The sequence below is a fragment of the Scyliorhinus torazame genome, chromosome 13 (genome assembly GCF_047496885.1).
Source record: "Scyliorhinus torazame isolate Kashiwa2021f chromosome 13, sScyTor2.1, whole genome shotgun sequence".
Classification (NCBI taxonomy): Eukaryota; Metazoa; Chordata; class Chondrichthyes; order Carcharhiniformes; family Scyliorhinidae; genus Scyliorhinus; species Scyliorhinus torazame.
Window position 1 is genome coordinate 84,048,606 of NC_092719.1, and position 26,907 is coordinate 84,075,512.

Consider the following 26,907-nt stretch of genomic DNA (forward strand, 5'->3'; position numbering starts at 1 on the left):
AGGACACAATTCCCAGGCTGCTTCACTGAGATGCTGACTGCAGGACACCGTTCCCAGGCTGCTTCACTGAGATGCTGACTGCAGGACACCTTTCCCAGGCTGCTTCACTGAGATGCTGACTGCAGGACACCGTTCCCAGGCTGCTTCACTGTGATGCTAGCTGTGGCAGGACACCATTCCCAGGCTGCTTCACTGTGATGCTAGCTGCGGCAGGACCCCCTTCCCAGGCTGCTTCACTGAGATGCTGACTGCAGGACACCGTTTCCAGACTGCTTCGCTGTGATGCTAGCTGCGGCAGGACACCCTTCCCAGGCTGCTTCACTGAGATGCTGATTGCAGGACACTGTTCTCAGACTGCTTCACTGAGATGCTGATTGCAGGACACTGTTCTCGGACTGCTTCACTGTGATGCTGACTGCAGGACACTGTTCTCGGACTGCTTCACTGTGATGCTGACTGCAGGACACCGTTCCCAGGCTGCTTCACTGAGATACTGATTGCAGGACACCGTTCTCAGACTGCTTCACTGAGATGCTAGCTTCACTGCAGGACACCATTCCCCTGCAGGACACCATTCCCAGGCTGCTTCACTGAGATGCTGGCTGCAGGACACCATTCCCAGGCTGCTTCACTGAGATGCTGGCTGCAGGACACCGTTCCCAGGCTGCTTCACTGAGATGTTGACTGCAGGACACAGTTCCCAGGCTGCTTCACTGAGATGCTGACTGCAGGACACCATTCCCAGGCTGCTTCACTGAGATGCTGGCTGCAGGACACTGTCCTCGGACTGCTTCACTGTGATGCTGACTGCAGGACACCATTCCCAGGCTGCTTCACTGAGATGCTGGCTGCAGGACACTGTTCTCGGACTGCTTCACTGCAGGACACCATTTCCAAACTGCTTCAGTGTGATGCTGGCTGCAGGACACGATTTTCAGAGTGGTTCAGCACAATGCTGGCTGCGGAGGACACCGTCCCCAGACTGCTTCACTGTGATGCTAGCTGTGTCAGGACACCCTCCCCAGACTGCTTCACTGTGATGCTAGCTGTGTCAGGACACCCTCCCCAGACTGCTTCGCTGTGATGCTAGCTGTGTCAGGACACCATTCCCAGACTGCATTACTGTGATGCTAGCTGTGTCAGGACACCGTTCTCAGACTGCTTCACTGTGATGCTGACTGCAAGACACCATTCCCAGACTGCTTCACTAATAATCTGACTGCAGGACACCATTCCCAGACTGCTTCACTGATATGCTGACTGCAGGACACCATTCCCAGGCTGCTTTACTGTGATGCTGACTGCAGGACACCGTTCCCAGGCTGCTTCACTGTGATGCTGACTGCAGGACACCGTTCCCAGGCTGCTTCACTGTGATGCTGACTGCAGGACACCATTCCCAGGCTGCTTCACTGTGATGCTGACTGCAGGACACCATTCCCAGGCTGCTTCACTGTGATGCTGACTGCAGGACACCATTCCCAGGCTGCTTCACTGTGATGCTGACTGCAGGACACCATTCCCACACTGCTTCACTGATATGCTGACTGCAGGACACCGTTCCCAGGCTGCTTCACTGACATGCTGACTACAAGACACTGTTCCCTGGCTGCCTCACTGTGATGCTGGCTGCACGACACCATTCCCAGTCTACATTAGTCCTCCATTTTGAAATATTTCCCCAAGTGCCAGCCTGTATCTTGTTCTCATGAAAGACCTTTATTCTGTTACTAACACCTACTCTGGACCAATGTTTTGTATTGGGGGACCATTTTTTAGGCAGGGGAATGTAACCTCAAATGGGTTGTGCACATTTTAAAAAGCCAAATGAATCATTTAAATATGATTATCTGGATCATGCCCAGCGAGGATGTGATCCATACCGTGCCTGGTCTGGTGGCAATAATCATGCACATAGACTGGAATAATCAAAGGGTAGCCTCAAGGAAGAATTAATTGAATGTATTAGGGATTGTTTCCTTGGAATAATATGTTGAGGAACCAACCAGGGAGCAGGCTACTCTGGATTTGGTATTGAGTAATGAGGAGAGATTATCATAGATTATCATAGAATTTACAGTGGAGAAGGAGGCCATTCAGCCCATCGAGTCTGCACCGGCTCTTGGAAAGAGCACCCTACCCAAGGTCAACACCTCCACCCTATCCCCATAACCCCGTAACCCCACCCAACACTAAGGGCAATTTATTTGGACACTGAGGGCAATTGATCATGGCCAATCCACCTAACCCGCACATCTTTGGACTGTGGGAGGAAACCGGAGCACCCGGAGGAAACCCACGCACACACGGGGAGGATGTGCAGACTCCGCACAGACAGTGACCCAAGCCGGAATTGAATCTGGGACCCTGGAGCTGTGAAGCAATTGTGCTATCCACAATGCTACCGTGCTGCCCACACTGTAGATATTTAAGAAGGAAATAGATAGATTTCTATACTCTAAAGGCATCAAGGGGTACGGGGAGAGAGAAGGATTATGGCGTTGAGATAGAGGATAAGCCAAGGCCATATTGAATGGTGGCGCAGAATCAAGGGACTAAATGGCCTACTCCTGCTCCTATTTTCTATGTTTCTATGAAGCCACTAACCTCCCAAATAGGTATTGGCTTGAGCCTGGTATGTGGGATACCTGGGAACACAACCATTTGGAAGTTCCACTCCAAGCCACTCACCATCCTGACTTGGAAATATATCGCCATTCCTTCACTGTCGCTGGGTCAATAACCTGGAACCCCCACCCTTACAGGACTGTGGGTGTACCTACATCATAGGGACTGCAGGGGTTCAAGAAGGTGACTCAATATCACCTTCTCGAGGGCAATTAGGGATGGGCAATAAATGCTTGTCCAGCCTGTAAATGAATGGGGGGAAAAAAAATCATGGGATAGGTTCTAACACTGCTCCGTGCCAGATATGGAGTAGGGCAGTAATTTCAATGGAGTCATTCTCTTTCCCATTCCCTTCCCACCCATTTCCCATTTGAAAGCTGTGGTTCGATAATGGATGCGATTCCGTCTGGAGACTGCTTCAGCAGGGCCCTGAGTAAATGTTTGTTGCAGGTACTGTTCCCAATATGGAAGAGGACATGAGCTGTGGACCATCCCCTCAATCTCAGTGTTGTCATCATGGATTATCATAGAATTTACAGGGCAGAAGCAGGTCATTCGGCCCATCGAGTCTGCACCGGCTCTTGGAAAGAGTACCCTACCCAAGGTCAACACCTCCACCCTATCCCCATAACCCAGCAACCCCACCCAACACTAAGGGCCATTTTGGACACCAAGGGCAATTTATCATGGCCAATCCACCTAACCTGCACATCTTTGGACTGTGGGAGGAAACCGGAGCACCCGGAGGAAACCCATGCACTCACGGGGAGGATGTGCAGACTCCGCACAGACAGAGACCCAAGCCGGAATTGAACCTGGGACCCTGGAGCTGTGAAGCAATTGTGCTATCCACAATGCTACCGTGCTTTGTTGGAGCAGTAATTGCTCCATCCCCACTAAGTGATCATGTCTTGTGCGTTTTTTTGAATGGTATCCCTCTACAGAGTGAGTGTGACGGGTTCCTTAATTAAACTGGAGTTGATATCCACTCGCAAGACTATATTTCACACTGCCATCAGTATGACTCCAGTCCAAAGATCCTCTGTGCTGGGAACGATATCAGTGGTTAAAGATCCCCAGGCTGCAGCACTAATCCTCAGGGAAAGGAGCAGGCAATTGATACAGGGAGTGGATTGTTGGTATTCTGAACCACCCTTAGTTTAATCCCTTTATTCTGTCCTGCCTCTCAATGGGGGTCACAACCTCACATTCACTGACTAATAGGCTGGCCCAGTGTACCAGTTACAACCTCCATACTTCTCCAGAACGAAAATCGTTCCCAACATTCCCGCTGCCGATATTCGCAGACACAATCGTCCATTCATTCATGAGCGATGAAAGACTTTTCCTTGTGATCTGCTCCCAGACCACTACCGATGTTACTAAGCAATCGACAGTTATGGGGGAGGAGGGAGGGTGGCTGTGTTTGTAATCCAGAGCGATTTCCCTCCTGTGGGGGTCTTTGCCCACAACACACAAGTGCCTCTTATCGGCACGGCATGAATCAGGGGCCAGGCAGAGTGGAGAGGAGAGTTCACCAAGCCCCTCCCTCATGGTGGGGGGCAGTAGCTTACTCACCACTTTCATGGACCATTGCACAGGAGCACTTTCCAGCAGTACTCTCCCCAGCTAAAACCCCCCCTTTGAATTTCAGCTCAGGTCAATGACTGGTGATAAAGAGTTAATTTCATCGTTCAGTGCTGTCATTATTCCTTTTCCTCTGCACCTCCAAGATATCATTGTATTTACTCTAAACAGCTCCCAGCCACTTTTGAGCAACATTTAAACAACAGCCCTTGTTACAAGCATGATCTCTTACATATTGGAGAAGTGAGGTTAATCCCTATAAGAGGATTAACTGTTTTAACAGTTTACAGGGAAAGTGTATCCACCTTATTTGAAATGTTATTAAAGCGGATAATATATGCTTCCAGCTGTCCCGTATTACCATAAGCACCGTTCAATGGCCACAATAGTCCCATTTCTACAGGGACCTGCCGTGTTATTCAAAGATGGGCTGGGGGGGGGTTCTCCCCAGAGTCCTGGCTGGTATTAATCCCTCAGCCAACGTCACTAAAAACAGATTGTCTACTCATCATTACCTGCTATGGGCAGCACGGTAGCACAAGTGGATAGCACTGTGGCTTCACAGCGCCAGGGTCCCAGGTTCGATTCCCCGCTGGGTCACTGTCTGTGTGGAGTTTGCACTTTCTCCCCATGTCTGCATGGGTTTCCTCCGGGTGCACCGGTTTCCTCCCACAGTCCAAAGACGTGCATGTTAGGTGGATTGGCCATGCTAAATTGCCCTTAGTGTCCAAAAGTTAGGAGGGGTTATTGGGTTACAGGGATAGGGTGGAAGTGAGAGCTTAAGTGGGTCGGTGCAGACTCGATGGCCCGAATGGCCTCCTTCTGCAATGTATGTTCTATGTTAATATAAAACTATTCCATTGTTCCATGTTCTATTCGTGGGATATTGCTGTAGATACATTGGGTGCCATGTTTCCTATTATAAAGCAATGTCATTGGTTGGATCTCAGGTGCTCCAAAGCACGTGACAGTCAATGAAGGGCTCAGTCACATTCTCTGTGGTTATGACACACGACCAACATCCCGACAACCTCAGCTCGCTCAGAAGCACGCCCTCACGGAAAGGGCAAAATAAACGATGGCACAACTGGTCAGATTGGCAGGGTAAGTTCCACATATGGTAAACTCATCTGCAACTCTGGTAGGAACAAGGAAAAGACCCGGGAAACATTCAGGCTTGGGCTGACAAGTGGCAAGTAACATCCATGTCACACCCAGGTAATGACCATCTAACCATCACCCATTGACATTCAATGGCATTACCATCGCTGAATCCTCCACTATCAACATCCTGGGGGGAACTATTGAACATAAACTGAACTGGACTAGCAATATAAATACTGTCACTACCAGAGCAAGGTCAAAGGCTAGAATGCCTGGAGTGAATAACTCACTTCCCGACTCCCCAAAGCCTGTCCACCATCAACAAGACACAAGATAGGAATGTGTCGGAATGCTATCCACTTGCCTGGATTTGCGACGCTCGAAACGTTTCACGACACCTAACAGATTTTCATGAGACTTCGCAGTCTGGATCACGCGGTCTGGATCACGCGGTCTGGATCACGCAGTCTGGATCATGCCCTTACTGGACATGACCCAGATCAACATATTTAAATGAGCCATTAGGGATTCGCCTGGGAGAGCTTGCCAGGGTGCCGTTTAGTACTGTTTTTCACAAACATGACCAATGGTAATGGCAGCTGGGGCACCTCCCAGGTCATTAGAGACCCCTGGGTGGTTGGGGACAGGGCAGGGTATACCCTGGCTCTCTCTCCGGTACCTGGGCACTGTCAGCCTGACACCATGGCAGTGCCAGTGTGGCACAGTCAGGGTTCAACTCTGGCAGGGCCAGGGTGCCAGGTTGGCACTGCGAATGATCGGGCCAAGGGGGCTTTACCTGTTGGAGGGGGGTGAGGGGATGTTCCCGTTGGCCTCCCTGAGGTTAGGGAGGGAGGGGGTCCTAAAATGTGTGTGTGTGTGTGTGTGGGGGGGGGGGGGGGGGGGGGGTTGGGGGGGGGTCTTGCCAGCTAGAAGTGACTCAAGTGTGGCCTCGGCAGAGAGATTCACCTCAAATAAAACTGCAAAGTGCCGTTAAATAGTGGGTATTTCTCGGCTGCATAGATTTGTTTTGTTTGAATTGCGTCAATCTCACCATCGATAGACAGTAGCAGCATTGTGTACCATCTACAATATGCACTGCAGAAACTCATCAAGGTTCCTCAGGCAGCACCTTCCAAACCCACAACCTCTTCCATCTAGACGGACAAGGGCAGCAGATAACACCACCACGTTGAGCTTCTCCTCCAAGCCACTCATCATCCTGGCAGTAATTTGTTATTAGGCTCGCTCCTTGTAATTACCCCTTGAGAAGGTGGTGGTGAGCTGCCTTCTTGAACCGCTGCAGACCCTGTGGTGTAGATACACCCACAGAGCTGTTAGGGAGAGTGTTCCAGGATTTTGACCCAGCGACAGTCAAGAAATGGCGATATATTTCCAAGTCAGGGTGGTGAGATGGACGCAATTCAACCAAAACAAATCGATGCCGTCGAGAAACACCCACTATTTAACGGCACTTTTCAGTTTTATTTGGCCTCGGGGAGTTTCTCTCCGCCGAGCCGCACCTGAGTCACTTCCTGCTGGCAAGCACTCCCCACCCCCCATTTTAGGACCCCCTCCCTCCCTAGCCTTTGACCTGCTCTGTCCTCACTCCCCTAATGCATGTACTTAAGTTGTGTATAAACAAGCACCAGCACTCTTTTCAATGTATTTCTGATGGAGAGGACACCCCTGGCCCAACAGCCTGGTTTCAAGAAGCGTCTTAAAGGGAGAAAGTGAGATGGGAGTGAGATGGGATTGGGGGAGTGAGGTGGGAGTGGGAATAAGGGGAGTGAGGGGAGGGAATGGGGGGTTGAGGTGGGAGTGAGAATGGGGGTGAAAATGAGGGGGATGATGTGGTGGGTGAGGTGAGGGTGAGGTGGGGGAGGGAATGGGGGAGTGAGGTAGGGGTGGGGAAATGGGGTAGTGAGGTGGAGTGGGTATAGAGGTGAGGTGGGGTGGGCATGTGGGTGAGGTGGGGTGGCAATGGGGGGTGAGGGTGGGGTGAGTTGGGGGTGAGGTAGGAGTGTGGTAGGGGTTAGGTGGGAGTGAGGTGGGGTGGGGATCAGGTAAAGTGGGGTGTGGGGGTGAAGTGAGGGTGGGAGTGGGGATGGGGTGTGGTAGGAGTAGGGATGGGGGTGAGTTTGGGATGTGGTGGTTGCGTGGGAGTGAGGTGGGTGAAGTGGGGATGGGGGTGTTTGGGGTGGGGTAGGGGTGTGGTGGGGGTTGGGTGAGAGTGAGGTGGGGGGGGTGAAGTGGGCATGGGGAAGGGGGTGAGGTAGTGATGGGAGGTGAGTTTGGGTTGGTTATGGGGATGGTGGGGTTTGGGTGGGAGTGAGATGGGGTGAAGTGGGGGTGGGGTGGGGGTGAGGTAGGGATGGGGGGGGCGAGTTTGGAGTGGGATAGGGTTGTGGTGGGGGTTGGATGGCAGTGAGGTGAGGTGGGGGTGGGGATGGGGGTGAAACAGGATTTTATCAGAAAAGTTTCAATTGATAAAATGAACCAAAGGCTCAATGACTAAAATGTGAGATTTGATTTAATATTTTCTGCAAACTGTAGATTATTTTTTTACTGAAGCTCTTCAGGGAATAAAATTGTAATGAAATAAGCCTGGCTTTGCTCAGTATGGGTGGTTACATGTACATACAGTGGGGCCCGATTACCATGTTAGTGTGTATGAGAATAATTCTTACTCTAATTCATGCTGACTTTGTCAGTGCTGTGCAGAGGGAGGGCTATTTAACAAGGCTGGACCACGTGTAGGTGAATGGAATAGGATTCAACATTCTTCCCTCACCAAATATCACCAGACTGATCAGCAGCTCATTCATTCCCCTGTCTGTGAGGGCTTTGCTGTATGTCAAATGGTTGTTCCCACTGCCAGTAATGCAACAACTGAGAGGTCACAGTCATGGTGAAAGACGGGCCAGGCTGGGACACTTTCATCTAGAACAGAGAAGTCTGAGGGGATGACCTGATTCAGATTTTTAGAAGTGTGAGACGCAGAATACATATGAACATCTGCATTAGGGGCAGGAATAGGCCACTCGGCCCCTCGAGCCTGCTCCGCCATTCAATAAGGTTATGGCTGATCTGATTGCGGACTTCACTTCACATTCCCACCTGGCCCCAATAACCTTTGACTCACTTGTTAGTCAATAATCTATCTTCCTCTGTCTTAAAAATATTCAATGACCCTGGCCCCACCACTCCCTAGAAAAGAGTTCCAAAGACTCACGTCCCTCTGCCAGAAAGGTTTCTCCTCATCTCAGCTGCACAGTGGTTAGCACTGCTGCCTCACAACGCCAGGGACTCAGGTTCAATTCTAGCCTTGGGTGACTATCTGTGTGGAGGCTGCACGTTCTCCCCGTGTCTGCGTGGATTTCCTCCGGGTGCTCCGGATTCCTCCCACAGTCCAAACCCACGCAGACATAGTGCAAACTCCACACAGGCAGTCAGCCAAGGCTGGAATTGAACCCGGGTCCCTGGCGCTGTGAGGCAGCAGTGCGAACCACTGTGCCATCGTGCTGCCCTGTGAATGTAAAATATAAATAATTTATTTAAACCTACAGCAGCATGATGATTAAAGGGGTTTATTCTGTGGATGGGACAGAAGTGGAGTTCACTGCATGCGTGCCAACACCTCTCGCCTTTCTGCCTCTCTGTTGGTGCTGACACATTGCAGAGTAATGGTGAGCATACATACCACGGTGCGGAAGTTGCCCTTCACCGCTCTGAAACCATCGGCTGGCTCACACTGCTCAGCGTGGCCATTACAGAAGCAACTCCCCATCGCGATGAAGTCGTAGATTCCGTAGTGCGCAAATCGTTGGGGTTTGAGGCCGGCTGCCCGGGCCAGGCAGGGGCACGGCTGACGTTTAAGTAGGCGCACACGGATATTGGTGACTTTCAACAGCTCCTGAGCTTGAATGCTGTATGGGTCCCCCACAGAAAGTGGCGGGGAGAGAACGCGGAATATAACCTGTTTCAAGAGAAGAAGCAAAAGGTAAAAATTCAGACAATGGGGACCAAAATCAACTTTTTTACAAAACAGGTTGCAAACGCACCCCAGCTTGTCTGTCTCAAGTCAAGATTATTGGATGATCAGGTTAGAATGAAGCAGAAACATTGCAAACAGTCCACAACCAGGTGAATTCTACATTCCCCAAACATTGAATACAACTTGCATTTATAAAGCATCTTTCACTTGGAAAATAAGCCAAGGCACTTCTCTGTTGTGTAATCAAGCACAATTTGACACTGAGCCACGGGAGGAGATATTGGAACAGGAGACCAAAAGTTAGTTCAGAGGAGGAGAGGAGGGAATTTCAGAGTTGCAGGGCCCCAGCAGCTGAAGGCACGGTCACCAATGGCGGAGCAAATGAAACCAGGAATGCTCAAGAGGTCAAACTTAGAGAGGAGAGATCTTAGAGGGTTGTAGGACTGGAGGAAGTTGCAGAGATAGGGAGGGACAAGGTCTTGAAGGGATTTGAACAGAATGTCTGAATTAGAATTTGAAGGAGCCACTGAATGAAACCAACGTCTCTTTTTCCAGTCATTGGGCGAAATCTTACCCTTTTTCTCTCTAAGTGTTGGCTCTGCTGTGAAAACTGGTTACTGCTCCCCAGCTGAAGAAGGATGTTCTTGTTATAGGCGGAGTGCAGCGAAGGTTTACCAGACTGATTCCTGGGATGGTGGGACTGACTTATGAGGAGAGATTGGGCGCAATCCAATGTCCAGGCTGCCCCCGAAAAGCAGCTTGCCGTGGTGCAGCATGGCCGTTGAAAACCAGGCGACCCCGCTCCCGGGATCTACCCGGCTCACCATGCCTCGTGAGATTTATCTCTAATGTGCAGATTCCCGAGGTACCAGTGGCTTTGGGATTCATCCCTTTCACCTTGGAGACCTCCGGTGAGTGCCGTTCAGCCCTGGTCCCCACAGTCGGGAACCAGATGGAATGGCACCTATGGGGGTCTCCAAGGGGATTGGAGGCCCCCAACTGCATGCTCTTTGGGCATGGTGGTGCCCTGGCGCTGCTGGTCCCACCTGGGCACCCTGGCAGTGACAGATTGGCACCCTGACTGTGCCACCTGGGTGCCAGCCTGGCACTGCCAAGGTACCCAGGTGGCACAGCCAGCTGGCAGGAGCACTGCCAAAGTGCCAGGCTGGCATTATTTGCATGTGCCCAGTGTGGTAGTATGCATTAGGGGTCATGTGGGACTGTGAAGCCGTGATGTCATTGGCTGACAGATCCCGGGTCCTAGTTGGACGTTGACCTCTAGCTCCGCCCTGAAGGCGGAGTATAAGTACCAGGAGTCCTCCCCCACAGGCAGTCTACTACTGAACTGCGGGGGAACAGTCACGCTTAATAAAGCCTCATCGACTTCACTCTATTCGTCTCTCAGAGTCTTTGTGCGCTACAATTTATTAAGCGTGACTAAAGGACTATGGAGCTCAGGATCATCCCGGAATGCCTGAGGATCAGCCCCCACGCAGTGAACGCAGCAGCAGCTTTCAAGCACTGGCAGACTTGTTTCGAGGCCTACCTCAGAACGGCCACCGGCCGGGTCACAGAAGACCAAAAACTACAGGTCCTGCACTCGAGGTTAAGCACGGAGATTTTCTCCCTCATCGAAGACGCAGAGGATTTCCAGACGGCGTTCGCAGAACTAAAAAGTCTCTATGTTTGCCCAGTAAACCAGATCTACGCTCGCTATCAACTCGCAACGAGACGGCAAACTCCCGGAGAATCGATAGATGAATTCTACGCCGCACTACTAATTTTGGGACGGGCCTGCAGCTGCCCGCCGGTGAACGCAAACGAACACACGGACATGTTAATGCGCGATGCTTTTGTGGCAGGTATGAACTCCTCCCAAATCCGCCAAAAACTTCTAGAAAAAGAGTCGCTAGGACTCTCAGAGGCACGGGCCCTAGCAGCCTCCCTAGACGTGGCCGTGCGAAATACCCACGCCTACGGCCCCGACCGCGTGGCAGCCCATTGGGCTCCGTACGCACCCGTCGCGACAAACCCACCCCCCTCCCCGGACACCCCACAGGCTTGCGCGGTTCAAACGCCAAGCCACTCCGGGGGAGCCCGCTGCTATTTCTGCGGCCAGGCGAAACACCCCCGGCAGCGCTGCCCGGCCCGCGCAGCGATCTGTAAGAGCTGCGGGAAAAAGGGCCATTTCGCGGCTGTGTGCCGGTCCCGCGAGGTCGCCGCTGTCCCGGGAGAACAGGGAGCCCTGCACGCCGTTTACGCTCCCCAACCCCCCCAGCGCCCCATGTATGACCCGCCGGCGCTACCACTCTGGGTCCCGACCACCGCTCTCCCCGGAGAACAGGGAGCCCTGCACGCCGTTTACGCTCCCCAACCCCCCCAGCGGCCCATGTATGACCCGCCGGCGCTACCACTTTGGGTCCCGACCACCGTTCTCCCCGGAGAAGAGGGAGTTCTGCGCGTCTCTAACGCTCCCCAAACCCCCCCCCCGCGCCCCATGTATGACCCGCCGGCGCTACCACTCTGGGTCCCGACCACCGCTCTCCCCGGAGAACAGGGAGCCCTGCACGCCGTTTACGCTCCCCAACCCCCCCCCCCCGGCCCATGTATGACCCGCCAGCGCTACCACTTTGGGTCCCGACCACCGCTCTCCCCGGAGAAGAGGGAGTTCTGCGCGTCTCTAACGCTCCCCAAACCCCCCAGCGCCCCATGTGCGACCCGCAGGCGCCGCCATTTTGGGTCCCGGCCACCACGAGGGGAAGAAGGGCGCCGCCATCTTGGACCACCCCAGACCTGTGCGACGCATGGCGGCGGCCATTTTGTCCACCCCCGCCGCCATCTTGTGACCCCCAAGCCATGTTTGATGTTTGGGGCAGCCATCTTGTTCACCCCCGACGCCATCTTGGACGGCAACAACGGACCCCAGTGTCGACGGCTCCACGGGGTTCGAAGAAGACGCTCAACCATTACAACCACGTCTGGCTTCAATGATGCTGGACCAAGTATGGCCCCGGACGCTCCAGACGACGACGACAACGGTGCTGATAAACGGGCATGAGACACCATGCCTGGTCGACTCCGGGAGCACGGAGAGCTTTATCCACCCCGACACGGTAAGACGCTGTTCTTTGACCATCCATCCCAGCACACAAAAGATTTCCCTAGCTGCAGGATCCCACTCCGTACAGATCAAAGGCTTCTGCATAGTTACCCTAACGGTGCAAGGGAGGGAGTTCAAAAACTACAGGCTCTACGTCCTTCCCCAACTCTGCGCCCCCACATTACTGGGATTAGACTTCCAGTGCAACCTGCAGAGCCTAACATTCCAATTCGGCGGCCCAATACCCCCACTCACTATCTGCGGCCTTGCAACCCTCAAGGTGCAACCCCCATCCTTGTTTGCAAACCTCACCCCGGATTGCAAACCCGTCGCCACTAGGAGCAGACGGTACAGCGCCCAGGACCGGACCTTCATTCGGTCCGGAGTCCAGCGGCTACTAAAGGAAGGCATAATCCAGGCCAGCAATAGTCCCTGGAGAGCACAGATGGTAGTAGTAAAGACAGGGGAGAAGCAAAGGATGGTCATAGACTATAGCCAGACCATCAACAGGTACACACAACTAGACGCGTACCCTCTCCCCCGCATATCCGACATGGTCAATCGGATTGCCCAATATAAGGTCTTCTCCACCGTGGACCTCAAGTCCGCCTACCATCAGCTCCCCATCTGCCCAAGTGACCGCAAGTACACAGCCTTCGAGGCAGACGGGCGATTATACCATTTCCTAAGGGTCCCATTTGGCGTCACAAACGGGGTCTCGGTCTTCCAACGAGAGATGGACCGAATGGTTGATCAACACGGGTTACGGGCCACGTTCCCGTATCTCGACAATGTAACCATCTGCGGCCACGATCAGCAGGACCACAACGCCAACCTCCAAAAATTCCTCCAGACCGCTAAAGCCTTGAACCTCACGTACAACGAGGACAAGTGCGTTTTTAGCACAAACCGGCTAGCCATCCTAGGCTACGTAGTGCGCAATGGGATAATAGGCCCCGACCCCGAACGTATGCGCGCCCTCATGGAATTTCCCCTCCCGCACTGCTCAAAAGCCCTAAAACGCTGCCTGGGGTTCTTTTCATACTACGCCCAGTGGGTCCCCCAGTACGCAGACAAGGCCCGCCCCCTAATACAGACCACGACCTTCCCTCTGTCGACAGAGGCTTGCCAGGCCTTCAGCCGCATCAAAGCGGATATCGCAAAGGCCACGATGCGCGCCATCGACGAGTCCCTCCCCTTCCAGGTCGAGAGCGACGCCTCCGATGTAGCTCTAGCGGCCACCCTTAACCAAGCGGGCAGACCCGTGACCTTTTTCTCCCGAACCCTCCACGCTTCAGAAATCCGCCACTCCTCAGTGGAAAAGGAAGCCCAAGCCATAGTGGAAGCGGTGCGACATTGGAGGCATTACCTGGCCGGCAGGAGATTCACTCTCCTCACGGACCAACGGTCGGTAGCCTTCATGTTCGATAATGCACAGCGGGGCAAAATCAAAAACGACAAGATCTTAAGGTGGAGGATCGAGCTCTCCACCTTCAACTACGAGATCTTGTATCGTCCCGGAAAGCTGAACGAGCCGTCCGATGCCCTATCCCGCGGCACATGTGCCAACGCACAAATTAACCGCCTCCAAACCCTCCACGAGGACCTCTGCCACCCGGGGGTCACTCGGTTCCACCACTTTATTAAGTCCCGCAACCTCCCATACTCTTTAGAGGAGGTCCGTACAGTCACAAGGAACTGCCACATCTGCGCAGAGTGCAAACCGCATTTTTTCAGGCCGGATGGTGCGCACCTGATTAAGGCTTCCCGCCCCTTTGAACGCCTTAGTCTGGATTTCAATGGACCCCTCCCCTCCACCGACCGCAACATATACTTCCTTAATGTGGTGGACGAGTACTCCCGCTTCCCATTCGCCATCCCCTGCTCTGACATGACCGCGGCCACAGTCATTAAAGCCCTGAACACCATATTCACACTGTTCGGTTGCCCCGCATACGTCCACAGCGACAGGGGGTCCTCCTTCATGAGCGACGAGCTGCGCCAGTTCCTGCTCAGCAACGGTATAGCCTCGAGCAGGACGACCAGCTACAACCCCCGGGGGAACGGGCAAGTAGAGAGGGAGAACGGCACGGTCTGGAAGACCGTCCTACTGGCCCTACGGTCCAGGGAACTCCCAGTTTCACGGTGGCAGGAGGTCCTCCCGGACGCCCTCCACTCCATCCGGTCACTACTCTGTACTAGCACTAACCAAACGCATCATGAGCGCCTCCTTGGCTTCCCCAGGAAGTCCTCCTCTGGAACGTCGCTGCCGACCTGGCTGGCGGCCCCAGGACCCATCTTGCTCCGAAAACATGTGCGGGCGCACAAGTCGGACCCGTTGGTCGAAAGGGTTCACCTCCTTCACGCGAACCCGCAGTACGCTTACGTGGAGTACCCCGACGGCCGACAGGACACGGTCTCCCTGCGAGATCTGGCGCCCGCCGGCAACACACACACCCCCCCGACACCAATCACCCCCTTCCTGCCACCGCCGCACCCCGCGACTGCCCCCTTCCCAGGAGGATCGGTCCTCCTCCCAGGCCCGACCAGGAGTGAAGCCCAAGCTGAAACCGTAAGGCTCCCGGAGACGACAACACCGGAACAAGCACCACCACCACCACCGGGGCCGAGGCGATCGACACGGACGACCAGACCGCCCGACCGACTCGTGGCGTCGATCTAACACTACAATATGTGGACTTTTAACAAGAACATTTTGTCTTTTTTCCTGACGATTACTGTAAATAGTTCGAAAAAAAAAAACCTTGTACATACTGTAATAACATGCGAAAGTTTTCCTCCCAGGACCAGCCTTGTAAACCCTTACCACCATGCGAAGCATCACCCCACCGGGTTCATTTTTAACAAGGGGTGAATGTGGTAGTATGCATTAGGGGTCATGTGGGACTGTGAAGCCGTGATGTCATTGGCTGACAGATCCCGGGTCCTGGTTGGACGTTGACCTCTAGCTCCGCCCTGAAGGCGGAGTATAAGTACCAGGAGTCCTCTCCCGCAGGCAGTCTACTACTGAACTGCGGGGGAACAGTCACGCTTAATAAAGCCTCATCGACTTCACTCTATTCGTCTCTCGGAGTCTTTGTGCGCTACACCCAGGTATTGTGGGATGTTGACAGGGCCAGGGACCCTACTATAGTGCGTTCGAGCTGGCAGGGGGGTTGGGGAGAGATCGGTATGCTGTTTAAAAATGACGCCCAGATCTCTGGCTGCACTGAGGGGTTCCGGCGAGTGGAGCAGACCTGAGGGTTCTGGAGGTTGAGCCAGAGAGCAACCAATGGAGCAGAGTGGATGCAGACCTGGGGAGGCTCCAAAATGCGACTATGTGCAGCTTTGGCCACGCGTTCCCTGTTCATGCCTCTTACTCAATGTGTGTAGTGTTGACTATCCGTGTGTTTCTCTACGGTGCGAGTGCTGGGAAACACGCGGCTAAACGCGCTCACATGGGGACCCTGTTCCCTTTTGGGAGAATCGTGTCCATTGAGTCGGTTAGGGTTATATTCGCTTGGGTTCAGAAGAAAACCGCACCGACCTCCTCAGAAGACAAACATGGGACACAACCGACAGAATACCCTTCGTCGTCCAGTACTTCCCCGGAACGGAGAAACTACGTCATCTTCTTCACAGCCTTCAACACGTCATTGATGACGATGAACATCTTGCCAAGGTCATCCCCACACCCCCACTACTTGCCTTCAAACAACCACGCAACCTCAAACAAACCATTGTTTGCAGCAAACTACCCAGTCTTCAGAACAGTGACCACGACACCACACAACCCTGTCATGGCAATCTCTGCAAGACGTGCCAGATCATCGACATGGATACCACTATTACACGTGAGAACACCACCCACCAGGTACGCGGTACATACTCGTGCGACTCGGCCAACGTTGTCTACCTCATACGCTGCAGGAAAGGATGTCCCGAAGCGTGGTACATTGGCGAGACCATGCAGACGCTGCGACAACGAATGAACGGACATCGCGCAACAATCACCAGGCAGGAATGTTCCCTTCCAGTCGGGGAACACTTCAGCAGTCAAGGGCATTCAGCCTCTGATCTCCGGGTAAGCGTTCTCCAAGGCGGCCTTCAGGACCCGCGACAACGCAGAATCGCCGAGCAGAAACTTATAGCCAAGTTCCGCACACATGAGTGCGGCCTCAACCGGGACCTGGGATTCATGTCGCATTACATTCATCCCCCACCATCTGGCCTGCAAAATCCTACCAACTGTCCTGGCTTGAGACAATTCACACCTCTTTAACCTGGGGTTACCCCATCTCTGGATCTGTAAAGATTTAATCACCTGCTAATGGTCGCATTCCTAGCATTGTTTGGCATCTTTGAATTTGTCTATATATGTGTTTCTGGAACAGACCTCTTCATTCACCTGAGGAAGGAGCAGCGCTCCGAAAGCTAGTGACATCGAAACAAACCTGTTGGACTTTAACCTGGTGTTGTAAGACTTCGTACTGTTCAGAAGAATGAGGGGGGTTCTCATAGAAACGTATAAAATTCTAGCAGGACTAGAAAGGTAAATGCAGGGAGGATGTTCCCGATGGTGGGGAGTCCCGAATCAGGAGTCACTGTCTAAGGATACAGGGTAAACTATTCAGCACTGAGATGAGGTGGTATGTTTTCACCCCGATTGTGGTGAGCCTGCCGAATTTGCAACCACAGAAAGTAGTTGAGGCCAAAACATTGTGGGCACGATTCTCCAGAAAGATTTTAAGTGTGGTAGCGAGCGGGACTTGCCGCGAGCTTCCCGGCGCTCAGCCTGGCGAGGCTGAGAACGCTATTCAACGTTAATTGGTCCACTTAGCGAGGCCTCACGGGATTCACGCCACAAATGAAGGCTCTCCAGCCGATTCGCTGGGACTGCACTGACCAGCCGCCCCCCCCCCGCTAACAAGGTGGAGCAGTCCCTAAACAGCACTTGCTCAGCCTATCCCACTCAGCTCGCTGCCATGGCTGCGATTCGCGGATGCAGACCTGGGGAGGCTCCAAGATGCGGTGGAGATGTCCTGTTCCCCTGAGGGTTCTGGAGGGTTCGCCAGAGAGCAACCAATGCTGCGTGGGATGAATAGGTAGCGGCCGTAAACTTGAGCACTGTGACCAGGAGGACTGACAGTAGATACTACAGCACCTAAGGGTAAAAAAATGCTGCAGGCATCTCTGAGGCCATCACGCTGATGGGGCGGGGCCTGATAGAGCCTGCTCCACAGAGGTCGGGTGCAATTTTTAAAGGGTACCCCATTCTGTGCTAAAAATGCAACCCTCCCTGACAATTATGGGGAACCCACCCCGACTTGTATCAGGGAAACCTTCACCACCCTCCGCAACTGGGTCAACAACCCCCCCCCCCCACCATGGAAATGGGAAATCCACACCCCCACAGCCCCCACGCAAGCACTGGGTCAACCCCACCCTCCCCCGCCACCATGGAAAAGGAGAACCCATATCCCCCTCATCCCCCACACATGCACCAGGGCAACCCTTCCTCTCACATCTAAGGGAAACTCTCCCCCAATGGTGCTCCTCAAGAGGGAACCCCCTGGTAGGGCTCCCTTTGCATGGATATGCTGGGGGGCTGGCACTGCCAAGCATGTCCTTCCACCCCCCTACCCTGGGGCTATACTTACCTTTATAGCCCCAGTGGTTCCCCGCATCTGCTACACTATTTATTAATCTTTTTTTTTTAAATTAGATTTAAAGAGTCCAATTTTTTTTCTTCCCCCAATTAAGAGGCAATTTTGTTTGACCAATTCACCTACCCTTCACATCTTTGGGTTGTGGGGTGAGACCCACGCAGACATGGGGAGAATGTGCAAACTCCACACAGACAGTGACCCGGGGCCAGGATCGAACCAGGGTCCTCGGTGCCGTGAGGCAACAGTGCTAACCACTGCGCCACCATGCTGCCCTACTTCATAATTTAAATAACTGTTGTAAACCTCAGGTTGGTGAGGGGGGAAATCTAAATGTGGGGAGAACATATGTCAGAGAAGCGTGCTAATTATATTAAAATTAGGTTCATGCCCCTCATGACATCACCGGTGAAGTGTAGGGAAAAATCGGAAAATTAGATCTCACCGGCGAGAATCTCGTTTTCCAATTCTTGCCACAATTTAAGCTCATGGCGAACGGGGGCACAAAATCGCCCCCATTGACTCTCTCAACGACTCTTTACAAACAGTTGAAGACTGCCATAGACCCTTCTAGAGGTGCAGTCTGCTCCCAGTACACTATAGCACTACCTCAGATCGACAAGTCAGAATTTTAACTTAACAGAATGGTGGAGGGGCTGAATAAACAACTCCAGTTTTTAATATTCCACCAACAATCCAAAAGCTCAATTGTCACTTTTACTGAAACCAGCTTTTTACTTTGAGTTTTATTGAAGTGAAATCAAATTCTCAAAATATCATGGTGGGACCGGGACTCATATTTATCAAGTTTTATTTGTGGGTGTCGCTGGCTGGGTCAGCATTTATTACCATCCCTAACTGCCTTTGAGAAGTTGCTGGAGAAACTCTTGGATTGCTGGTCATTATTGCCACAACATGACCATGTCGCTTCACTTCAATCCCTCAATTGAGCTTTGAACTCTTATCCTATCCAAGGGAATTTGTTTCCCCATCTGCAGCACCATTCACCCCATCCCTGCCCCCATGGCCAATGGCTGCTTTGATTACTTCCCATCCAACTTCTCCAGTACCATTCACTGGGGCCCATGACTGTCCACACTCTGTCCCAATCACATTCCAGTCAATCCTTTTCGATTTTCCCCAGTTCCTTCACCCCCACTATATATCAAGAAGAATCATACGGACTCGGTATTGCCTTATTTTTCCCTTCAATGGACAGAGCAGCAAAACAAAACATTTAAAAGTAAAATGAAAGTCAGGTAATAAATATTCACAATCTTTTACCTAAAGGTAACAATTACAGGTGGCAAGTTCCAAATGTCTGTCAGCTAAAAGATAGTCAGACGTAAGGAAAATGGTCTCTTGTATTTCTCTGCTGGCGGTGAACAATCTGCCTTTGATATTGAGCCAGACAGAGCGGGAGAACTCACGCCATGAGGTGGATTACCATAGATCACAGCGTATAAACCGACCCAGTGTCTAAGTCAACTTCTGATTTTGGAACAAGTTTCAGAGGCTTCAAAGGCCGACTTACATGCTGACACCTACGGTACTCTCCACTTGCCTAGATGGGTGAAGCTCCAACAAGATTGTAGAAGCTTGGACACCATCCTGGAAAAAGCAGTCTGCTTGATTGTTATCCCATCCAGTAGCATAAACCTCTACCAATGCACAGTGATGGCTGGACTTCTTCCAATCTTGAGATTTCTACCACCTAGAAGGACAAGGGTTTAGGTGTAAGGGGACAAACCCAACAACCTCCAAGTTCCACACCAGGACACTCACCATCCCAACTTGCAAATATATCACTACTTCTGCACTGTCGCTGGATCAAGATCCTGGAGCTCCCTCCCTAACAGCATGTGGGTGTACCTACACCACATGGACTGCAGCGGTTCAAGCAGGCGGCTCACCATTGTGGTGAAATGCCTACGGGCTATATCATAGATGGATGGTGTGCGACCTCCAACCAGCAGATGGCGGTACAGACACACAGTGCGGTCTCTGGACCAAGGTCATATGACCTGTGACCCCCATATAAGGAAGACACATCCGGCCATCTTCAGAAGAAGATTGTGGGCAGTGATAGGTGCAAGTTCCAGAGGAGTAATAATCAGACTCCATGATAACATGCTCTGTATCAGATTGCTATCTTACCACACGAGATTCAATAAAAGATTGAGTCAAAGTGTTTGATGGATTCCTTTGTAAAGTATAAAGGACCAAACACAATGACCACCATCTTCTTGGTAGTAATTAGGGATGGATAACAAATGCTGGCCTAGCCAGCGATGCCCACAACTTGAGGATGATGATTAAAAATATTCCATTCTGAATGATGTGAGGTGTGACATTCAACCTCAGGGCTAGAGAAAATTAAATCAGCCCGGGGTTTCCGCTCCAGCTTAGTGTCTGCATTTGTTATCCCTCAACCTCTGTTACAAAGAGGAGGGTGTCTGGATAACAGCATCAGCCAAGACCCCTACCAATTTTCCCCTTCCCAGGGCCATACATGATGAATGGCCTATGGGAGTGAGTTATCTGAGAGCGAGCAGGGCTGCTGATACAGAACACACAAGGCGACGTGAGTGAAATGAGGAGAATATTGGTGGGGAAAAAAAGGAGCAGATGATGTGCTAATTGGAACTGAGGTCTGAGAGGAAGTTTTAAAAAAATACATTTAGAGTACTCAATCCTTTCTTTTTCCAATTAAGGGGCAATTTAGCGTGGCCAATTCACCTACACTGCACATCTTTTTGGGTTGTGGGGTGAGACCCATGCAGACATTTGGAGAATGTGCAAACTCCACATGTGGGAGGGGAGAATGAGCTGGTGCCAGACTTGTTCATTTCTTTTCCACATGAACACACTTCCTGATGCGCAGTGTGCCTCAGGCCAGCACAGTCCATGTCCATCTGTAGAGTATGAGGCTGTGTGAAGACTGCAATGAACTACTGGACCTGGCTTGTTTCAGGAGGGACCCAGACCTTCGAAAGGACGTGAAGACCTTGGAGAGGATGCAGTGAAGATTTGCTGGAATGATGGGTGCAATCTACCGGCCAAGTTGCACATGAACGGGTGCATGTTGCGGCCAGGAGATGCCTTCCCTGGGCTTCCCGACAGCCGCTACATCTCGCGAGATCGAACCAGATCTTGCGAGACGTTGCGGTCTGCATCCCGCCCACAATGGGCGGGATCCAGTCTCGCAGAGTGAAGTCTGCTTAGAAGCTGATTTACATCTGCCTTTGCCAGTTCGAACAGCCACCTAGCATCTACCCGCCTTGCCGAGGGGACCCCATCTGGGTGCCGTTCAATACTGGTCCCCACAAATGGGGGCCAGGAAGAATGGTACCTGGGGGAGTCTCCAAGCAATCAGACGCCCCAAGGTGATTGGCCTCTGGGTTGGGTGGCACCCTGGTACTGCTGGTGCCATCTGGGCACCTTAGCACTGCAAGCCTGGCACTGCCATCTGGCACCTTGGCTGTGCCACCTAAGTGCCAGCCCGGCACTGCAAGGGTGCCATGGGCACTGCCACAGTGCCAGTGCCAAGCTGGCATTGTGCCCACATCGTGGATCAGGCCCAGGGGTGCCAGCCCCGTTCGTGGTGGGGTGCTGGGGGCTCAATGACACCCCAAGAGGACTTTGGGGGAATCTGGGGCACGTAATTAAGGCAGAGTGCCATTAGATAACGGGGTTGTTCCCCGTGCGACAAGCGCCAGGAATGACTCTGCAAATCCTGCCCAGGATGGCACTCTTATTTTGGTTAGATCGCGCCTCTTGGCAGAAATGGAAGTGATGTGAAGAGATTGGGGAGGTTGGGGTTGTTCTCCCTGGGACAGAGAGTTTTAACGGGGGAATATGATAATGGTGATCAAAATGAGAACGGAATTTGACTTGAGTGTATCAGAGATGACGTTAACAGCGTTTTGCGTTGCTCAACTTCCCCGCTGTTGGGAAACCCAGTGCCATGGGCAGGACCGGAAGATCCTGCTGTCAGGAAGGACTGGAAAATTGAGCCAACAGATAATTGTTAAAAGACCAAATAGGAAATAAACTGTGATCTGGAATGCACTGCCTGAGAGAACCCAAACATATTTGATTGTAACTTTCAAAAGGGAATTGGGTGTAAACTTGAAAAGGAAAAAAACACGCAGAGCTGTGCAGAATAAGCTGGTCAGCAGGACTGACTGAATAACTCTTTCAATTGGCAGGCAGAGACACGATGGCCTGAATGGCCTCCGTCTGTGCTGTAAGATTCTATAACCTGATATAAATTCATGCCAAAGCCACTGGGTGAAGCTAAAGAGTTGAAAGGAAAAACTGGATAAAAGAGATTTGCAGATACCAGTGAAATTTTTGTGATCTAAATTGCTTCCTGTTTACCATGTGAGTAACTCGGCTGTGAAAGTTGTTCAGTATTTAAGCTGCTTTTTCCTCAAACCAAGGTCAAAGCTGGAAAAGGACATTGCTGTAGAGACAGTTATGGTTCAGTAGCAGCATTTCCACCAGTCAGACATGTCCCCCGCTGAGATTTGAATCGATATTTCTGGCAGACACTGCAGTGTATTCCTGAGGGAGTAAGATATCCAATGACAGGAGCGCATTGAAAAATCGGTGTGGGGGGTGAGGGGGAGCTTTCTGTCATGGGACCAGGGGAGTGGAGGTTCTCCCCAGTGGTCTGGTTAATATTTATTTCTCAGTTAGCAACTACTAATTATCGGCTCATTATCGCATTGCTGTCTGTGGAAACCACCTGTGCACAATGATGGCTTTACTGCGCAGGTACTAATTGGCTGTAACAGATATTGGCACTGAGGTGGAGAAAGGCACAATATAAATGCATCACAAAATATGACAGACATAGAGCTGCATTTCTATAGTGCCTTGGACCAACCTCATCTGGATGAACTGTGCTCCTCTGACCTGGGAGGAGCTGCAACACTAGTTCACCAGAAAGATACGGAGGCTAAAAGGGTTAAATTGTAAGGGAAACCTGCATAAAACTGGCTTCTATCCCCTTGAGCATAGAAGATGAAGGGCTGATTAAGAGGTGTGTAAAATGATTAAAGGAATTAATAGGGCAGACTGAAGGAAACTACTTCCTCTGGTATAGACAGGCCCGAACAAGGGGGCTGAACCTTCTAATTCGAGCCAGGCAGTTCAGGGACTGATGTTAGGAAGTACTGCTTCACAAACAAGAGACTGGGAAAACGGAACTCCCTCCAAAAAGCGATTGAAGCTTTCCACATTAATTTTGGTTCAGGTTAGATAACGTATCAAGCGACATGGAGCCACGGCAGGTAAATAGAGTTCAGTGGCAGATCACTGGTGGTCTAATTGAATGTCAAAATAGACTTGAGGCGCCAAATGCTCCCGTGCAAATGTTCATTTGCTTCTCTTTTCCTGGACTAAGGAGATCTTGTGCCCTTGGGTTCAGGTCCCACTCCAGGGCCAGGATTTTCTGGTCCTTCCCACAAGTGGGTCCCATCGCAGGTTGGGCAGAAAATTCGGGGAGGCAGCCAAACGTCCATCGATTTTAGGCGGGAATATCCAGTCCTGCCGCGGAAATCCCAACGTCGAACTTGATGGCCACGAAGGTCCATTCATAACACGGCCAAACAGGTTGAATATGAACCTATAAATCCTTCCAACACACACCATTGGCAGGCGGTCAGAACTGGAGAGATTCCGGGTGATGGAAAGAAAATTGGAGCCCCTACTATTGCTGTCCAGAGCTCCAGACTGCAACATGCATGGAAAGATGCACATTGGCACAGCAACTCTGACACCTTGGGAAGGTCAGGCTGGTTGGCTGGCGTGGGTCAGAGCGGTCTCAATGATACCGGTCTGATCCCTGTTCCAGCTGGGATGAATTTGGGCCCCGTCTCCTCGTCCTACCTGTTTTGGGGATGCTGGCACTATGGGTCAGACCCCATCCCCGCCCCCTTTGGGTAGTGAACTGAAGTAGAGGAATTCATCCATGGACGATGCGGGGCGCTTACACAGCCGATCATCATTCGGCACTCCTTGTTAGATAATAGGGCTGCTCGGTCGTCAAGTTTGGCTTCATGTGTGATGCCTCATCTAGTCAAATAGCTGCCCATTGTACATGTGAAGGTACCAGCTGTGCAGGGTAGGGGCAAAGGAGACTATAGAATAATGGGGTGGGGCAGGCAAGCAGGGATCTGTGAGTGGAGAGGCGGTGGAGATTGTGGTGAGCTGGAAGGGTTGGGTGAAGGGTGTGGGAAGAGTGCCTCTGAGTTATTGGGAGATTGCCCAATGGGCCAGTTATGTAGCTGGTGGCCTTTCAAGCCTTCCACTGCCTTACTCCTGATACCTGCCTTATATTGAGGCTCAAGGCCTTACCAGATGAGGGACCTGCATTGAGAATAAGTGGGGGGGAAAATCTCTGGATCCTTTTTTCTCGCAGACAGAATTTAGTACATATCCTACACCTGTTGAGCATTCAATGTGGAATTGAGCAGCTCATTATGAAACCCTGACTCCATAGCAACAAGGCAGTGAGTCATCGAGTGTGATAAATGCTAAGTATTTTTCAATTTTGTCAAAAACAGCCCAAACATATAGAGCGTGTAATCACCACAGTGCATGAGGTAACATGTTTCAGAATTCTTTTCAAATTCTTCATTCCCTTCCTGATCCCCGCCCTGAAGCAGTTCCATTCTTTGATGTCTGTGCAAATTTGCAGTTGATCGTTTAACTGGAATTACCACAAGTGCGGTGCATTTCAGGGATTTCAACCAGCTTCAGATATCTCTCCAGAGAATTCCAAAAAGCTGGAACTTGATTTGTTTTTGCAATGAGCAAATTACTGCATGTCACAGCTCAAAATGACAAGATGCATGGACAGTGCACTGGACCCATCGCACATGTCCTCTTCCTAGCCAGATTCTTTTTAACCTAAATACAGTAATACGCCACTATTTGTTTTATTGGTATGAGTTTCACAAATATCTTCCCACCCCAATCAACAGGTACTTTTGCACGTTCACTCGGAACTAAATGGCACAATTTTAAAAACAGAGAGCTGGTGGTGAATATATAAAATTTGTTAGGTGGTTGGTAAACCTGTGGGGTTATTAGTTAATAAAACATATGGGATCCTTGGCTTTATTAACAGGCGTACAGTGTAAAAGTTAGGAAGTTTTGCTAAAACTATGTAAAACACTACCTCTGTCTCAGCCTCAGTTTTGGGTTCAATTCTGGGCAGCACACTTCAGGAAAGATGTGAAACTCCTGAAATAAGTACAGAAGAGATTCACTAGGATAGTTCCTGAGATTACAGAGATTGGGAGAAACTGGGATATTTCTTCGAGAGGAGAGAAGGCTAACAGCAGATCTGGAAAATGCATTTGAAATCATGAAGGATTTAGACAGAGTAAATAAAGCGAAAAAGCACGGTGGCACAGTGGTTAGCACTGCTGCCTCACAACGCCAGGGGCCCAGGTTCGATTCCGGCCTTGGTTGACTGTGCGGGATTTGCACGTTCTCCCCGTGTCTGCGTGGGTTTCCTCCGGGTGCTCCGGTTTCCTCCCACACTCCAAAGATGTGCAGGTTAGGTGAACTCGTCATGATCAATGTGCGGGGTCACGGGGATAATGTGGGGGTGTGGGCCTAGTTAGGGTACTCTTTCAGAGTGTTGGTGCAGACTTGATGGGCTGAATGGCCTCCTTCTGCACTGTAGGGATTCGATGGAAACTGATTCCAGTGGACGAAGGTTGATAATCACAGATTTAAGGTGATTGGCAGAAGTGCCAGAGGTGACCTGTGAGTGGTTAGGATCTGGAATATACTGCCTGAGGTAATCGTGGATACAGGATCGATAGGGACTTTCAAAAGGGAGTTGAATAAATAAACATGAACATATAAAGTAAGAGGAATAGGCCATTTGGCCCCATGAGCCTGCTCCAGCATTCAATAAGATCATGGCTTCAACTGCATATTCCACTTATCCCTGATAACCTCTAACTTCCTTATCAGTCAAGAATCTATCTACTTCTGCCTTGAAAATATTCACTGACCCTGCCTCCACTGCTCTCTGGGGAAGAGGCTTCCAAAGATCCACGTCCCTCTGAGATAATAAACATCTTCTCCTCTCCATCTTAAATGGGAAATCCCTTATTTTTAACAGTGCCCCCGAGTTCTAGTCTCTCCCACAGGGGGAACATCCTCTCAGCATCCATCCTGTCAAATCTCCTCAGGATCCTATATGTTTCAGTAAGATCACCTCTCAATCTTCTAAAAGTCTCTCGGGCCCAGCCTTTCCAACCTTTCCTCAATAGGTCAACCCCCATTGTAGGAATCAGTTGATTGAACCTTCTCTGAACTGTACCTTCTGCACTGTAAATTCTATGAAATTCTATGAACAGCTTCTAATGCATTTATATCCTTTCTTAAATAAGGAATCCAAAATTACTCCTGATGTGGTCTCATCAACACTTTGTACAACTATAGCAAGGCATAGAACATAGAACATACAGTACAGAAGGAGGCCATTGGGCCCATCGAGCCTGCACCGACCCACTTAAGCCCTCACTTCCACCCTATCCCGTAACCCAATAACCCCTCCTAACATTTTTGGACACTCAGGGCAATTTAGCATGGCCAATCCACCTAACCTGCACATCTTTGGACTGTGGGAGGAAACCGGAGCACCCGGAGGAAACCCACGCACACACGGGGAGAACGTGCAGACTCCGCACAGACAGTGACCCAAGCCGGGAATCGAACCTGGGACCCTGGCACTGTGAAGCCACAGTGCTACCTTACCTTACTTTCCCACCTTCTTTTATATTCCATTCTCCTTG

The 26,907-nt window shown here is 51.3% G+C and overlaps 1 protein-coding gene across 2 annotated transcripts in view; it reads right to left on the bottom strand.

The window, feature by feature from the left end:
• The window catches only part of ntn4 (netrin 4), a 102,377-nt gene that overhangs the window by 61,400 nt on the left and 14,070 nt on the right, over window positions 1-26,907 (bottom strand). For both annotated transcript variants that reach the window (XM_072471921.1, XM_072471920.1), the window contains exon 3: window positions 9,020-9,295. In XM_072471921.1, coding sequence (XP_072328022.1) covers window positions 9,020-9,295 — 276 coding nt within the window. The remainder of the gene's footprint in view (window positions 1-9,019; window positions 9,296-26,907) is intronic.